The following is a 17,164-nucleotide window of genomic DNA, read 5'->3' on the forward strand; positions in this document are numbered from 1 at the left end:
AGAGTGAAGAGTTTGCTTAAAACTCAACATTTAGAAAAGTAAGATCATGGCATCCAGTCCATTCAGTTCAGTTCAGTTCAGTCACTCAATCATGTCCAACTCTTTGCAACCCCAAGAATTGCAGCACACCAGGCCTCCCTGTCCATCACCAACTCCTTCATGGCAAATAGAGGGGGAAACACTGGAAACAGTGGCTGGCTTTATTTGGGGGCTCCAGAATCACTGCAGATGGTGACTGCAGCCATGAAATTAAAAGATGCTTATTCCTTGTAAGAAAAATTATGACCAACCTCAACAGTATATTAAAAAGCAGAGACATTACTTTGCCAACAAAAGTCCGTCTAGTCAAGGCTATGGTTTTTCCAGTAGTTATGTATGGATGTAAGAGTTGGACTATAAAGAAAGCTGAGTGTTGAAGAATTGATGCTTTTGAACTGTGGTGTTGGAGAAGACTCTTGAGAGTCCCTTGGACTGCAAGGAGATCCAACCAGTCCATTCTGAAGGAGATCAGTCCTGGGTGTTCATTGGAAGGACTGATTCTAAAGCTGAAACTCCAGTACTTTGGCCACCTCATGCAAAGAGTTGACTCATTGGAAAAGACCCTGATGCTGGGAGGGATTGGGGGCAGGAGGAGAAGGGGACGACAGAGGGCGAGATGGCTGGATGGCATCACCGACTCGATGGACATGAGTCTGAGTGAACTCTGGGAGTTGGTGATGGACAGGGAGGCCTGGCGTGCTGTGATTCATGGGATCGCAAAGAGTCAGACACAACTGAGCAACTGAACTGAACACATAACATGAAAAGGCATTCTATACACGGCATACTAATTAGTACATGGGAAAACATAAGAACTTTAGATTATGTTAAACATACATAGTAGAGCTTCCCTGGTAGCTCAGACAGTAAAGTGTCTGCCCGCAATGACCCTAGAGACCCGGGTTCAATCCCTCGGTTGGGAAGATCCTGTGTAGAAGGAAATGGCAACCCACTCCAGTACTCTTGCCTGGAAAATTCCATGGACTGAGAAGCCTGATAGGCTACAGTCCATGGGGTTGCAAAGAGTCGGACATGACTGAGCCACTTCACTGACATAGTAAAAAAAAAATTTTAAGAGTAACCACGAAAAGAGTGGAGATGAGTCTGTAAGTTCTACAGTAGCACGGGATCAACCCAAAACATGTAAGAAAATATAAGGGAGAAAATCTCAGGAAACAGAAAGATAAAAGCAAAGCACAAAATAAAATGTTAGAAACTATTTAAATGTATTATTAATAATGATAAATATTAATAAATAAATATCCTGTTGTATTTTATTATAGTGGTGATATATTCTCACATACAAAGTTTAATAATAACAAAAAGTAATAAAAAGCAAAACTCACTAACTTGGAAAAGTGACATAAGTTTAGATTAAAATTTTTCAGTTGTATGGTATTTATAACAGATGCTCGTCGTACCTAAGATATAGACTGTTTGAAAGTAAAAAAGATGGAAATAACTAGGCAAATACTATTTCCTCTATTTTTAAAGTGAGATATAATTGACATATAACGCTAAGGTGCGCAACGTTGATTTGGTATGTTTGTTTATTGCAATATGATTACATCATAGTGTTAGCTAAAACCTCCATCATGTCACATAATTATCATTTCTGTTGTAAGAACATTTAGGCTCTAGTCTTTTTTCAGCTTTGCAGTATATACTACAGTACGGTTGACTATATTCACATTGCTGTGCATTGAGTCTCCAAACTTACCTTCTAACTCCAAATTTGTACCTTTGACCAACATTTCAACAAGTCTCCCAACCCTCACAAAATACTAATTTTAAAAAGCTTTTATAGCTATATTAATAACAAATTATTTTAAGGTGAAAAGGATGATATAGATAAAAGTCACTTTCAAATGATAAAAGGTCTTATTTTCCAGGAGTGTCATAGTTTTAAATTTATATATCATCATTGTGTACATGAGTTTCAAAATTTTTAACTACAGCAATAGAATTCTAAGAATATACTAGATATTGAAGTGTAAAGTTGTTTTTAAAATGATGCATCTTTCTTTAAAAATATGTGTTTATTTGGCTGCTCCGGGTCTTACTTGTGGCACATGGAATCTTTGTTGCCATGCACAGGCTCATCATTGCCACACGTAGGATCTTAATTCCCTGACCAGGGATCAAACCTGTGCGCCCACGCTGGGAGCACAGAGTCTTAACCACCGGACCGCCAGATGATTCCCTAAAATGGTTATTTGTTTTGTAGAGCTACTTGGCCATTCCCTTTTATGGGAATGCTGAAGGTGCAGTCCCACCTCTAGATATACATACTGTAGGAAATTATGATTGCTCATCTGTGTTCAAGTATACACTTGTAAGAATGTTCAGAATATCATTATTTATAAGAATGAAAAATTGGTGAAAACTTGAATATCCATCACAGCAGAATGTACATAAGCAAATTGTGGTGTTGCCAGCGAATGTAATGCTATACTCATTGCTGCTAAGTCACTTCAGTCATGTCTGACTCTGTGCGACCCCGTAGACGGCAGCCCACCAGGCTCCTCTGTCCCTAGGATTCTCCAGGCAAGAACACTGGAGTTGGTTGCCATTTCCTTCTCTAGTGCATGAAAGTGAAAAGTGAAAGTGTAGTCACTCAATCGTGTCCAACTCTTTGCAACCCCATGGACTGTAGCCTACCAGGCTCCTCCATCCATGGGATTTTCCAGGCAAGAGTACTGGAGTGGGGTGCCATTTCCTTCTCCACTATACTCATTAAGAATGAATAAATAGGAGGTACATGTGTTCATAAAAATATTCCATTTCTTAAGCCAGCTGGTGGGTGTACATATGTGATTATTTACATACTGTTTTATAGGTCTGAATATTTTTATAATAGTCTTTTCAATACTAAGGGGAAAATATACATAGAAACATGATATTTAAAACTATATACATAGTACCTCAATTCAAAAAGCATCTATAGCAATATTTTAAGCTATATTTGAAAAAAAATCTTATTGCAATTTTAAACAAATCTTTTTATCAATGCTCTATTTAGTAACTGGCCAGCTGTTTTAATGAAACAATGTGAATTAATTTATTTTGCAATTTATTTCAAGCTTAAAAGATGATGGCTTAAGTTTCTGGTATCAAGATGGCTAAGGAATTTGGGTATTTTTTTTCCTTGTTCTGTGGAGATACTCTTTTCCTTAAGAGTCTATGATCAGTTATAAATAATGCCTCATTTTTAAAAGTAATTTAGATTTTTTAAAAGAACATCCTTCCTAGGAAAAAAATATTGGACAATATGAAAATTCTTAAAGTCACAGTCTAGTTCTAAGGTCTTAAACTTACCCTCAAAATTTGTTAACCTTTGCTCTGGGCTTTCATTTCCAGGAATCCCTTTGAGACAGTGAACAGTTTGCAGCATGTAAGCCAGGGGTCCCAAACTGTTTGTTTCGACGATGCCCTTTTAGCAGGCTCTCCAAGATGGAAAGAAAACCTCAGAGTTCAGTCTAGCAAGTGGTTAGGTCACAGCAATCCTGCAGAATCTTCCTTTGGACAGTCAGGACTGAATGGAAAGAAAGGTAGTGACTCCGATGCTGGAGCTGTGAACCACGTGGTAGTCTTAAGGCTGCCCAGCAGGTTTTGTGTACTCCTGTTTTCCGCTGCAGATTTATAAGAATTCATGGCACCTGTGAGTGTGCTGCTGCACCTTGCAGAGCTAGCTAAAATGCGCCCCGATGTACCCCTTCCTGAGGACGGCCCTGCACTCACTCGCATTCCTGGCCTCTTCCCTGACTGCAGGAGAAGCCGTACAAGTGCTCAGAGTGCGGCAAGGCCTTCAGCCAGAAGCGCGGCCTGGACGAGCACACGAGGACGCATACCGGGGAGAAGCCTTTCCAGTGCGACGTGAGTGTGCTTCCCTGCTTCCTGTCGTCCTCCTGTAACCTCCAGAGACAGGAGATACATACGTGGGGATGTATCCATGCGTCCTTTCGTGCACGTGTGAGTGAGTGAGTGTGTGTGTGTGTACACACTTTACAGTGCTAGTCTGTCCATTAATGTCTGTTCTCCTTATTCCTTTTGATTGCATAGTCTGTGTAACCATGTTGTAGCATGTTTTTTTACCCTAGTTTTCTGGCAGCCCATGAACTTCAATTTTCTTTAAGACATACTTGTACCCTGTTTTAATGCAATTGGGTTGTTATTCTAAGGTATAAATGCATGATGACTAAGACAGGTTTCGTGTGTCTGGCCAAGTCTTTTGATAGGTTGATTATAGTTAACCAGAGATTTAACTGGTTATAGATATTTTTATTTATTTTGTTAAAGCCAAACAATGAATTTCTAAAACAAGTATAAACTGCTTTAAAAAGTGTCACTGCTAATTGCTTAGATTTTCTGCTTATGACATTTGAAGTGAAATGAAATTATCAACGTAGTTGTTCACATTATTAATGAAAGGACAGAAATACTACCCTTGTCAGTAAAATGAATTGGATCATTGATTAATTTAGAGAAAAATGGTTTATCGATGAACAGCGTCACCATTTTCTTCTGTAAGATTGACAGTTGACAGAAAGTTGACACTGGTGTTAGGGAAAACACTTATTTCTAATACAGAAATAGCGAAAACAAAGTATTGTTGTAGTTTAGTGTAAAAAGAAACTTCGAAGTTGTGATGTGTGATGTTGCCCAGTTCACAGTTATCTTTCAGTGTCAAGGGAGACTGGAGGACTCGTCCCCTTGGCATACTCTGCAGAGTAAAGGGTGGGGTAAGCAGTCTGTATGAATGGAAATCATAGACATATACACTGCTTTCCTTGTCTTTCCATGAAGCTCTGGTGGTAAGGTTAAGGCAGCAGTGTATTCCCAGGGGACTGCTCACAAAAAACACATTTATCAACAGTGAACTTCTGTTAAGGAGAGGACTATTGGTGGAAAACGAAATGCACACATGGAGAGCTCTATCCGGAACAGGGGGTACAGTCAGTTTAACAGCTTAATGGATTGAGTATTCAATCCATTGGTGCTTTCACTGGAATCATTTTCATAAAAACAAAACTTATTTGGATCATTTAGTTACACAACTACACAAGTGACATGAGAAATGAAATATTAACTGTATAATGACATCTTTCTACCATCACACTACCTGACTTTTATTTATGCTGAATATCTTTGTAGACTACTTCCTTAGTCTACTACGTACTGGACCATGGTGTTACTTTTTAAACAATTATCTTACAAGCATGATGTTTTCCATCTACTTCTATCCCATTTACTTCTATCAGATGTTCATCTCTCTGGGCCTTATCTGCAGTCTGGACTGGTTTACTGAGGAAAGATGCAAGTTTAATGCCTCCAAAACTTCCCTGAAATTCAGCCTGCTCAGAGAACTGGCTGGCTGTTCAGTCTTGTCCTCTTAACCTACTTATTCGAGATAGAAGTCATCCTTTCTCACCCCGCTGCCAGCCAGCTCCGTCCTAAGTATTAACAGTTCTCAAATCCGTTGCCTCCTCTGTTTTGGTTCCCAATAGCAGTTCGTAGCCTACACCTTCACCTCACTGCTTCTTATTACATCCAACCTTCAATGTATGTGTTCTCCACCCCCACCAAGACGATTTTTTAAAGAATCAAAATGAAATTCACATAAAATTATCTATTTTAAAGTGCACCGTTTAGTGGCACTTAGTACATTGACAGTAATGTGCAGCCATCCCCTTTGTTCGAAAACATTTTACCATCTCCAAATAAAGTTCCACACTCTCCCCAGACCCTGGCACGCACCACTCTGCTCTTCTCTATATATCTACCTATATTTTGTATTTTTGCTAGAAGTGAATCATATAATATGTGACCTTTTATGACTGACTGATCTCACTTAGCACAGTGTTCTCAAGGATAATCTACATTGTAGCTTATTTAGTACATTACCTTTCATGGCTGAACGATATTCCATTTATGTATATGTCACGGTTTGTTTATCTGTGTCAGCTGATGAATGTTTGGGTTGTTTTTACTTCCTGGCTATTGTGCCTACTGCAGAAACAAAGGCGTTTATACGTGTTTTAATGACCTGATTTCAGTTATTTTTGTTAAGTACCTAGAAATGGAATTGCTGTGTCCATATGGTGATTCTGGGTTTGAGTTTTTGAGGAAATGCCATACTGCTTTTCATAGTAGCTGCACCATTTAATATTCCCACCAGGAGTACATGAGGGTTCCAGTTTCTCATCATTCTTGTCAACACTTAATATTTTCTCTTTTATAAAATTATATTCATCTTAGTAGATGTGAACTGGTGTATCGTGGTGGTGATTTACATTTCCCGAGGGATTAATGATGTTGAATATCCTTTCAGCAAATGTATGTACTTGGTTTCTGATGTTCTCTGGAAAAATGTCTGTTCAAGTCCTTTGCCCATTTTAAAATTATGTTGCTTGTCTCTTTGTTGCTGAGTGTGAGACACTAGATACTAGACCCTTATCAGATATGATTGCAAATATTTTCTTTCATTTTATTAAATATATGTCCTTTTTTCACATTCTTTATGTTCTTTGATACAGAAAACTTTTCAGTTTTGATGTTTAATTTATCCATTTTTTCTGTTTGTAACTATGCATTTTTGTTCCTATTTGAGAATATACTGCCAAACTCAAGGTCATAAAGATTTACCTTTACGTTTTTTTCCTAAGAGTTTTCTAATTTGACCTCTAAGGTTTAGATAATGTAAATCCATATCGAGTTAACTTTTTGTGTATGGTGTGCGGTAGAGGTCCATTGTTTGTTGCATTTTTTCAGTCTTTTACTATTGAATATGATGTTAATTACGCATTTAAAAAATAAGTTCCTTTATTATGTTGAAGAAGTTCTCTTCTAGTTTCCTGAATATCAAAACAGGATTTTGAATCTTGTCAAATGCTTTTCTGAATCACTTGACATCATTTTCTTTTCGTTTTGTCCTGTTACTGTGGTATATTACATTGTTTGATTTTTTTTCTTTTTTTTTATGCTGAACTACCATTACGGTCCTGAGATAAACACTGCTTTGTCGTAGCTTTGTGTGTGTGCGTGTTCAGTCGTGTCTGACTCTTTGTGACCCCTCGGACTGTAGCCCACTAGGCTCCTCTGTCCATGGAATTTTCCACACCAGAATACTGCAGTGGGTTGCCATGCCCTCCTCCAGGGGATCTTCCCCACCCAAGGGTTGAACCCACGTCTCCTGCATTGGCAGGCAGATTCTTTACCACTGAGCTGCCTGGGAAGCCCCTTGTCATAGCTTATAACCCTCTTACTATGATTTTGGATTCAGCTTGTTAGGGGTTTTTTTTTGTTTCATCTGGTTTTCTGATTGTTCATTTGAAGATTTTTTCACATATTCTCATAGTTTTCTTTCATTGTAATATCTTTGGCAGTGATATCAAGGTCATGCTGACCTCATAGACTGAGTAGCAAGTGTTCCCTCCTCTTCTATTTTTTGGGAGAGTGTGAGAGAATTGGTGTTAATTCTTCTTTAAATGCTTGGTAGAATACATCAGTGAAACTACTGGGTCCTAGACTTTTCTTTGTTGAGAGGATTTTTGATTTGGTCTTTTTACTTGTTACAGGTATCCTGAATTTTTCTATTTCTTGTTGAGTCAGTTTTAGTATTTGTGTATTTCTAGGAATTTGTCCATGCTGACTAGGTTATCCAGTTTGTTGGCATGCAGATCATAGTGTTCTCTTATAATCAATGGGCTTTCCTGGTGGCGCAGATGGTAAAGAATCTGTCTGCAGTGCAAGGGACCGGGGCTCAATCCCTGAGTCAGGAAGGTCCCCTGGAGACGGGAATGGCTACCCACTCCAGTATTCTTGCCTAAAGAATTCCACGGACAGAGGAGCCTGACAAGCCAAGAATCAGACACGACTGAGCAACTAACACACACTTATAACCAATCCCTTGTGTTTCTTTGGGTTTGGTATTAATTTCACAATGTGACTTCCTCAATATAAACTCGATCGTGCTTCTCTGTGATGACTTCTCACAACCTGTAAGGTAAAATCCACCTTCCTACTTGACCGCAAAGTTACTGTGGTCTTTGTCAATTCTTACTATTTTGTATCTTAATAATCCCTTATCTGTCAGTACTCCGCAGTTTCTTTGCAGTGATTCTTACAGTTCCCTGAGCAGCAGTATTGCTTCACATCTCTGTCTCTTGTTCCAGGTAGCTTGCATACACTATTCCTTATGCCTGGAATGCCCTTTTCTGCTTCTGGTCCCACTGCCATGTATATGTCTACACATGCATATTTCTGCTACATACATGTGTGTATGTATATCTACATGCATATGTATTTGTGTATGGCATTTGAGTGGCACTGAGTAAAACTGTAAAGAAGAAACTGACACGCCTCTATCTCAGTTCTGGAGATAGCACAGTAGTGCTTCAGTAGGCCACTTCACTCATCAAACCACCCTAACCCCTTAGGCCCAGTCATTCCATGCAGTGCACCTCCCTCATGCGATACCTATTGAAATTTAAATGTCTTTACGACTACACATATGGTACATGACTTCCAAATTCTTTTTTCTCCTGCCTTGATCTCTCTTTTGGACTCTAGGCAAATACTGTGAATTGCCTATACAGCATGTCTCCTCTCTCTGAACATGTTTCCTTCAACTGCTGAACTCTCTCTGAGAACCACATCTCCAAATAGCCCAAACCAATGGTCTGAGCCTCATGTCTCATCGCTTTTTCCCCTGAGCTATAACCAGTAGCATCATCTAGTTGAGACTCTATAGTCAGAAAGGCACAGGGATCCACAGTTTATATGTATTCTCTGTGATTTCACTACCATCCAGAAATGCTGTGTCCAGCTCTTTGCAACCCCATGGACTGTAGCTCGCCAGGCTCCTGTGTCCATGGGATTTCCCAGGCAAGAATATTGGAGGAGGTTGCCATGCCCTCCTCCAGGGGATCTTTTTGACCCAGGGACTGAGCCCACATCTCTTATGTCTGCTGCATTGTCAGGTGGGTTCTTACCACTAATGCCACCTGGGAAGCTCCTTTCTAGGAAGCAGTTGAGGCTCCCAGGGACTGCGCCTGTCATTCACTGCTCATAACTGGCCAAGTCAGGATTCCAGGGATCAGATCCAGGCAGCTGCCTCTCAGCCCCAGTGGTTCCCGACCCTCTTTGCTTCTCTGTGTTTCTCCAACCTATCACCCTCTCTAAATTTCCACTGCCGCCATCACTTTTTTCTTCCTCACTCCCTGCACCCAGTGTAGTAGCAAATCTGATTGACTCTGTAAATAAATTCAGAGTGAACAATTCTCACACTTCCACAGCTACCAGCCTAGTTTCCTGTAATAGTGCAATAGCTGTTTTTATTTTTTATTAGGAGCATAGTTGATTTACCATGTTGTATTATTTTCTGCTGTACAACAGCGTGAATCAGCTATAAGCATACATACATCCCCTCCCTCTCACCACACCCATCCCACCCCTCTAGGTCATCACAGAGCAGGGTGAGGGACGAATTGAAACTTAGCACTGACACATATACACGACCATGTGTAGAACAGCTAGCTAGTGGGAACCTGCTGCCCAGCACACTCATCTCAGCTCAGGACAGCAGCTTCTTAATTGGTCTGTCTGCTTCTGTCTTTGCTTCTGACCAAGTGTCCCCAACTGGCCACCCACAGGCATCTTTCCAGCACCTGAGTCAGGTTTCATACATGTAGATTATGTATGCATTATATGAGCCTCGTTTGCTCAGACTCACTTTAGAGTGAAAACCACGGTCTCGCTGGAGTCTGGATTACCGCATGATGAACACCCCACACTGCTGCCCCAGCCTCTGACCTCAGCACCACCTCCACTCACTCCGCTGCGTGGCTTCCTTGCCGTTCTTGCAGATGTACTGAGTGCGCCCTGTGAATCGGTCTTCGCACCTGCTGTTGCCGCGGCCCGGAGCGCCCTGCTCGGCATCTCTGTGGCCTGTCCCGGTGCTGCTTTCAGTTCTCGGCTCCGGCTTCTGTCTCTCTCACTCCCAGTACTTTCTTAACCCTCACCCCATAGTCGCCTTCTCCTTCACTGTACTCACGTTCCCCTGAAATAGTACACGTTTTTAAAATCATTTATCACCTGTTATAAGTTCCACGACAACAGTGTTTCTCTTGTTTACTGCTGTGTTTCCAGCCCCAGAACAATGCCTAGCATGTAAGATGCATTCAGAGAGTATTTTCAAGGAGTGAACAAACAAATTCATGACCATTCTCTTAGTTTGTGTCCAAATCATTTCTGACTTGGAGAGGAATAATATTTGGCCTCCCTGACCCCAGCAGTGTACGCTGAAGCTTGCTGACTAAATTATACCTTAGTACCGGTCTCTTCTTCAGTGCCGCCACTTGCAGAATGTACATCCTTCCAGTCTTCTATTATGATTGCCAAGGTCTCTGGGGTTCGGCTCCAGCCTTCTAACTTCCTTCTCTCAGGTTACGCCTCTGGCAGTCTCACAGCATCAGCCTGAGTGAATGGTTTTCACTTCCCCACCTGAGCCTTGCTCCCTGCTTCTCTGTACCTGTGTGTGTCTTCTTTCCTCTCCCTGCAATATCACTCCCCACCTTAGGACACTGTCACCCCTGTGCATCTGGGCAGAGTTCAGCGCACCCTCCTCTGTGTCTGTCTCGACACGGAGTTCATGGCATTGCAAGCATTTCTCCTTAGCACCCTGGACTCCACAAGGGCAGGAGAGAGTGGGCTTTGTCACTGTGCTCCTTACTGAAGAAGTAGACACACTCTGTGTGGTAAGTACTTGATAACTGAAAATGTCTGTATAGAAGTCTAATACTGGATCCAAGGACTTTCTGTTAAACCTGTTGTTTCACTTTTAAGACAAAATCAGTTTACCTTCAGCCTAGAGAAAGAATAAAAATTTTTTCCCCATTTTTGGGCCTATGAATTAATACTAAGGTGGCATAGGTTGAGGGGTTGTATCACAGGTGGAAAGACAGAAAAGGAAGCACCCCTGTTGGAAGTCCTTTCTGCTCTCCCATATTTTTAAAAGACTATAATCATCCTTATGTTTGACCAATTTATACAGAGCATCAGTTTGAAGCCTCTTAATGACTGCATTTAAGTTCATGAAAACATAGCTTTTATCATGTAGGTAGTCAGTTTCACAGCCATGACATCACTGCTCTGCTGACATTTAATCTTCTGTCCTGGCCCTCGTTCAACAACCTGTCAGATCGTTCCCACCCCATGTCCTGTTGGAGCTTCCAGGACCCTTAATTCTGAGCCATCATCATGACTCAGCATCCTGCTCAGCTCCCTTTCTGGTCCTCCGGCTCGCCGACGCCGTAACTCTCCCGTGGTGACTGTATAGGTGGACTTCCTCTTTGTAGCCCTCACAGCACACTGGTGAGACGAGCTGTCTGAGAATCTTTTTCTTTTTTTTTTCCTCAAAGAGATTTTCATTTCTGAAAAAAATGGAGTCAGCCAGGCAAATGGAAGAAAGTACAGGGGGCTCACATATCTCTGTTTGAAGTGAGCACCTTTAATAATAGCTGGCCTGGGGGAGGTGGTATAGACTCTGAACCCAGAGTGTCTGGATTTAAATCCTAGAAACCACCTCCTAGTTCTGTGACCTTGGGCAGCCTGCTTGAAACGGAAGTGCGTGTCAGTTTCCTTCTGTGAATTGAGGATAATAGTACTGGTATCTATCTAAAAGGGTTTGAGAACTGAGCAAGCTGACGTTTAGAAATTGCTAAGGGTGGTTCCTGGCACACAGTGAAAGCAGCCGTTAGTGCTTAAACCTAGTCCCCGTGCCAGATACTGAAGTAAAACAGTGAACAAGTTGCCGTGTCCTCTGCTCTCATGGAAATCACATTCTTGCGGAGTATAGCCTTAAATCAACCTGAATAAATGTCTGATTGCATTTTATGATAAAGACTGGGCAAAGGGGAAAGGAGGGTGCTATGTAGGAGTAGTTAGGGAAGAATTCTGTGAGTAACCTAAAAGATGGAATCAGCAATGGGGGAAAGAGCGTTCTAGGGTCGGCGAACAGAACAGAACAAGGCCTGATAGCGGGAAAAGGAAGGGTTGTTAGGGGAAGTAAGAAAGCAGGTGGAGCTAGAGCTCGGTGAGAGAGAAAGAGGGACCAGTACAGTTGGAGAGCAGACTGGGAGCCTTTTAGCCACAGCAAGGAATTTGTTTTGAATCTAATTTCAGCAGGGAGCCATTGAAGAATTTGGTATCTGTTGTTCCTTTGGACATCAGGTTTAGAGTAAGGAGCCAGGGAGAAAGAAAATAGGGAACACATTTTAATTCTTTCTTACTTATGATCCCAATTGTTCATTTAGACTTATGAAACAGTTTAGAGTTTCCTTTACTTGCAAGTAATCTCTTAAGATACCGTTTTAGGTTTTTCCAGAATTATTCCACAGCCTTTAAGTTACTTACATTGCTCAGAGGGATTGTATCAATCATCTAACTTCCTCCTCCTTCCTTTTCTTTTAATAAATATCAGTGGAGTGACTACTCTTGCCCTCCTGTTCTTTAGACTAGTAAGAAGAGATATTAGAAAGCACACAATTAATTGATTACACTGAAGGTAAGTGTTACCAAGGAACTGTAAAAGCTACTATGAGAGCATTTAGCGGAGGACTTCTGGCAGACAGACCCTGAGGAACACATGGGAGGCAGCTGGAAAAGAGGAGTGAGAAAGTCCTGAGGTCAGAAGGTGTGGTGTTCGTCACCAGCCTACACTAAAACTGAGCGGTTGGGCTAGAGTTTAGTGAGTTTCCATCAAAGTAAGGAAGGATCCAGGAAACAGTTTGTAGGTAACAATATGATATTTGTCCTTTCGCAACTGCTCCAGCTGCTGGGTGGAGCGTGGACAGTAGGGGATAAGGATGCATGCAGAAGGATCCAGGTAGTGTTTATAACCTGGGCACTTTCGACAGTGTGAAATTGTCCACAAGTCACAGGGAATTTGCCTCTCTACCCCTATACAATATGCAGGCAGTAACCCCCAATCTTGAGGATGGTTACACATCCCCCCTAATTCCGAACACTTTCCTGAGAGGAGGGAAAACTGTACCACTATTTGAGAAACAATGACATTGGCTGTTGTAATAGTCTACACTTTGATTTCCAGAGTGAGGCGCTGCATATCCCAGGAGGCTAGGAGACATCCATGGGGAAGCAGGAAGGAAACATTACGGCTTTAATCCCTGCTCATCATATATGACGGAGAAGGCACTGGCACCCACTCCAGCACTCTTGCCTGGAAAATCCCATGGACGGAGGGGCCCGGCAGGCTGCAGTCCATGGGGTCGCTAAGAGTAGGGCACGACTGAGCGACTTCCCTTTCGCTTTTCACTTTCATGCATTGGAGAAGGAAATAGCAACCCACTCCAGTGTTCTTGCCTGGAGAATCCCAGAGACAGTGGCCTCCCGTCTATGGGGTCTCACAGAGTCAGACACGACTGACGCGACTTAGCAGCAGCAGCAGCAGCAGCAGCAGCATCATATATGACAAAAATGGGAACAGATTTAAGCCTTGTTATCACTGAACAGAGGGCTTGGTGCCCTGGTTCCCAGCTAGTCTCAGGTGATGTGCACACTCTGAGGCAAGAGCAGCAATTCCACAGTGACGCAGGTTGTCAACTTGTTCATTTCTGTGCATTGTCAGATTTATGATTTATGTGTGCCCATGAAGCAGAGATGTGGATTCTGTTATCTGTTTTAAAATAGAGTACAGAAGAGTCCTATACAGAAACCGCAGATTGAAAATTATATTTGTAATATAAGCACAGAGTACCAAAAGAGAAGACAGCAGAGTTAAAATTACTAGTTAGCAGTAAATTTAGATTAAAAAATGACACCATCATATCTGGAAAAAAGTAAACCAAAAATTGAAATTATCCAGAAGAGACACTTAATTGTCTATACTTCTGTTAAAGATGACTTTGAGTCTAAATATACTATATCGTATCTTAGATTTTGCCTAATGAAAGTATGAAGTCATAATTATTAGCACAAAACTTTGCTTCATCTTTTTCACATGCTTTTAAAAGTTTGTCTTTAATAGTATAACTTGCAGCTCAGTACCCTTGGTACATTTTATTGACAAATATGGAGAAGTGGTGCCTGCTGAAATGATTTCTTTTGGCTGGAGAAGCACTGGTCTCGGCAGGTAACGGTTTGTGCTCAGGCTGTGGCAGCAGAGATGGAGACAATTACATGTCTTCTAGAAATGTGTATGGGGAAGACGTGGTGGTGACTCTGAGGTGGGAGCCAGGGAGACGTAGATCAAGGCTGAGCCAGATCTCCAGCAGATTCAGACAGGTGGCACTTTTTTTTTTTTTTTAAAGAGAATTAGATTTGGGAGACAGTCTTTTTTTTTAGTTAAAGTACAGTTGATAAGTTACAGGTGTACAGTATAGCGATTCACAATTTCACAGGTTATATTTCATTTACAGGTATTATAAAATATTTGTGTACTTTCTGTGTTGTATATCTTGAAGTGTAAGATATGCGTAGTAGTTTGTACCTGTTAATCCCCTGCCCCTGGATTGCCCCAGCCTCCCCCTCGCTCGCCGCTGATAACCTCTAGCTTGTCCTCTCTCTGTGAGTCTGCTGCTTTTTGTTAGAGTCACTAGTTTGCTGTACTTTTCAGATTCCAGTTCTGTGTAAGACTTAGTAAATTTGAAGTATCTTATTCAACAAGCATTTAAATCCTCCACTGTACAGATAAGGAGAATAGACTGAATCAGAGATAGATATTGGCAAGTGAGCTCCACATAAACAATCACAAAAAGCATGACTCTGATGAAGATAACCAGGGAAGAAAACAGCTAGTGAATGAAGACGTGGGTTAAGGAACAGACACTGTGATGAGGGGGAAATGGCCGGAAACATAGCAGGAAAACAAGGAGAATAGGTCCTCATGGAAACTAAATGAAAGGCAGAAGGAAAGGGCCAGGCGTGCCACGCGATGCTGGAACTTCATGCTGGATGAGGTTTCAGGAGTCCCTGCTGCCATGGGGAGGTTGTCGGTGATGCATCAAAGTAGTTTAGAGAGTTGAAAAGGACTTTCTAAGGCAGAATTCTGTTGGGAGTGGGCTTGAGGCATGGATAGAACATGAGGATGTGCATCCTTCAATCAACCAAGTGTACTTTTTCCATTCCAAAGTAGTATTTGGTTTCTAATTACAAAAGTTTCCTTTTCTGTTTCAGAAGAATTAGGAAATACAGACGGCTATAAAGATAGAAATAAAATGATCAAATTTCTCAATTGATGTCAACTAATATTAATGTCAGTCTCTTGATATTTTAAGTACTTATTTATATAGATACAGTTATGATCTTTATTTCAGTATTGTACATTAAATTGTACATTACTGTTATTCTGTTTTCTTGCCTTTACATTTTCCCTTGCCTTTAAGTATTTTTTGAAGTATGATTTCTTTTAACCAGCTGAGAAGTATTTCTTCATCTGGCTATATAAAAAATGAATATACTCTTAAACTTTGGGCAAGTAAGTCATTTATAATACTCCACTTCTGTGAATAATTCCATGATGAACATCTTATTTGTACATCTTGAACTAAGAGCTCTTCATACAGATAGCACTCCTGGTTCTTTTAGTTCAGTTCAGTTCAGTCGCTCAGTCGTGTCCGACTCTTTGCGACCCCATGAATCGCAGCTTGCCAGGCCTCCCTGTCCATCACCAACTCCCAGAGTTCACTCAGACTAATTTCCATCAGTCAGTGATGCCATCCATCCATATCATCCTCTGTCATCCCCTTCTCCTCCGGCCCCCAATCCCTCCCAGCATCAGAGTCTTTTCCAGTGAGTCAACTCTTCGCATGAGGTGTCCAAAGTACTGGAGTTTCAGCTTCAGCATCATTCCCTCCAAAGAAATCCCAGGGCTGATCTCCTTCAGAATGGACTGGTTGGATCTGCTTGCAGTCCAAGAGACTCTCAAGAGTCTTCCCCAACACCACAGTTCAAAAGCACCAATTCTTCAGTGCTCAGCTTTCTTCACAGTCCAACTCTCACATCCATACATGACAACTGGAAAAACCATAGCCTTGACTAGACAGACCTTAGTAATGTCTCTGTAATGACCAAAGTAATGTCTCTGCTTTTGAATATGCTATCTAGGTTGGTCATAACTTTACTTCTAAGGAGTAAGCGTCTTTTAATTTCATGGCTGCAGTCACCATGTGCAGTGATTTTGGAGCCCCCCAAAATAAAGTCTGACACTGTTTCCACTGTTTCCCCATCTATTTCCCATGAAGTGATGGGACCAGATGCCATGATCTTTGTTTTCTGAATGTTGCGCTTTAAGCCAAGTTTTTCACTCTCCTCTTTCACTTTCATCAAGAGGCTTCTTCAAGAAAGTTAGAGACACCAAGGAAATATTTCATGCAAAGATAGGCTCGATAAAGGACAGAAATGGTATGGACCTAACAGAAGCAGAAGATATTAAGAAGAGGTGGCAAGAATACACAGAAGAACTATACAAAAAAGATCTTCATGACCAAGATAATCACGATGGTGTGATCACTCACCTAGAGCCAGACATCCTGGAATGTGAAGTCAAGTAGACCTTAGAAAGCATCACTACGAACAAAGCTAGAGGAGGTTCTTTTAAGGCTTGTGAAAATACTAATAATCTCTGTCTGTCCAAGCTGCTTTGGGGTAAGGGCTTCTCAGTACCATTACACTCCCATCAGCATTATTTTCTGTAATTGTGCATATTCTATTCCCTGCTTTAAAATCACATTTGGGCATGTGTGTGTGTGTGTTAGTTAATAAGTGCATTTCTTGAAAATCGCATGAGTTTGTGTTTTCCTTTTTACCCTAATTTCAGTCTTAAAGGGTACTCAGTATATCACTTATAACTTATGTATTATATCATTGTCCTTGTATTTTATGCACTTTCATATTCTTGAGTTTTTCCTTTGTATCCCCTGATTTTTACTACATGAAACTACCCAGCTTTGTTTCTCAGAGACTGTCTAAAGGTATGTACTCTGTTTTAAATTATGGCTGTAAAACTTATTTCACAAGAAGTGTCCTTTCCTAAGCTTGATTGGAAGCATTGTGTTTGTTCTGGAAAATTATTCTGTTTGCCTTAAAATCATCTATATATTACAGG

General features: G+C 41.1%; 1 protein-coding gene across 4 annotated transcripts in view; it reads left to right on the forward strand.

Moving 5' to 3' along the window:
- Window positions 1-17,164, forward strand: part of PRDM5 (PR/SET domain 5) — a 267,629-nt gene that overhangs the window by 244,753 nt on the left and 5,712 nt on the right. For all 4 annotated transcript variants that reach the window (XM_069593363.1, XM_069593364.1, XM_069593366.1 and 1 more), the window contains one exon: window positions 3,811-3,915. In XM_069593363.1, coding sequence (XP_069449464.1) covers window positions 3,811-3,915 — 105 coding nt within the window. The remainder of the gene's footprint in view (window positions 1-3,810; window positions 3,916-17,164) is intronic.

Source organism: Ovis canadensis, chromosome 6, assembly GCF_042477335.2.
Source record: "Ovis canadensis isolate MfBH-ARS-UI-01 breed Bighorn chromosome 6, ARS-UI_OviCan_v2, whole genome shotgun sequence".
In the NCBI taxonomy this organism is placed as follows: Eukaryota; Metazoa; Chordata; class Mammalia; order Artiodactyla; family Bovidae; genus Ovis; species Ovis canadensis.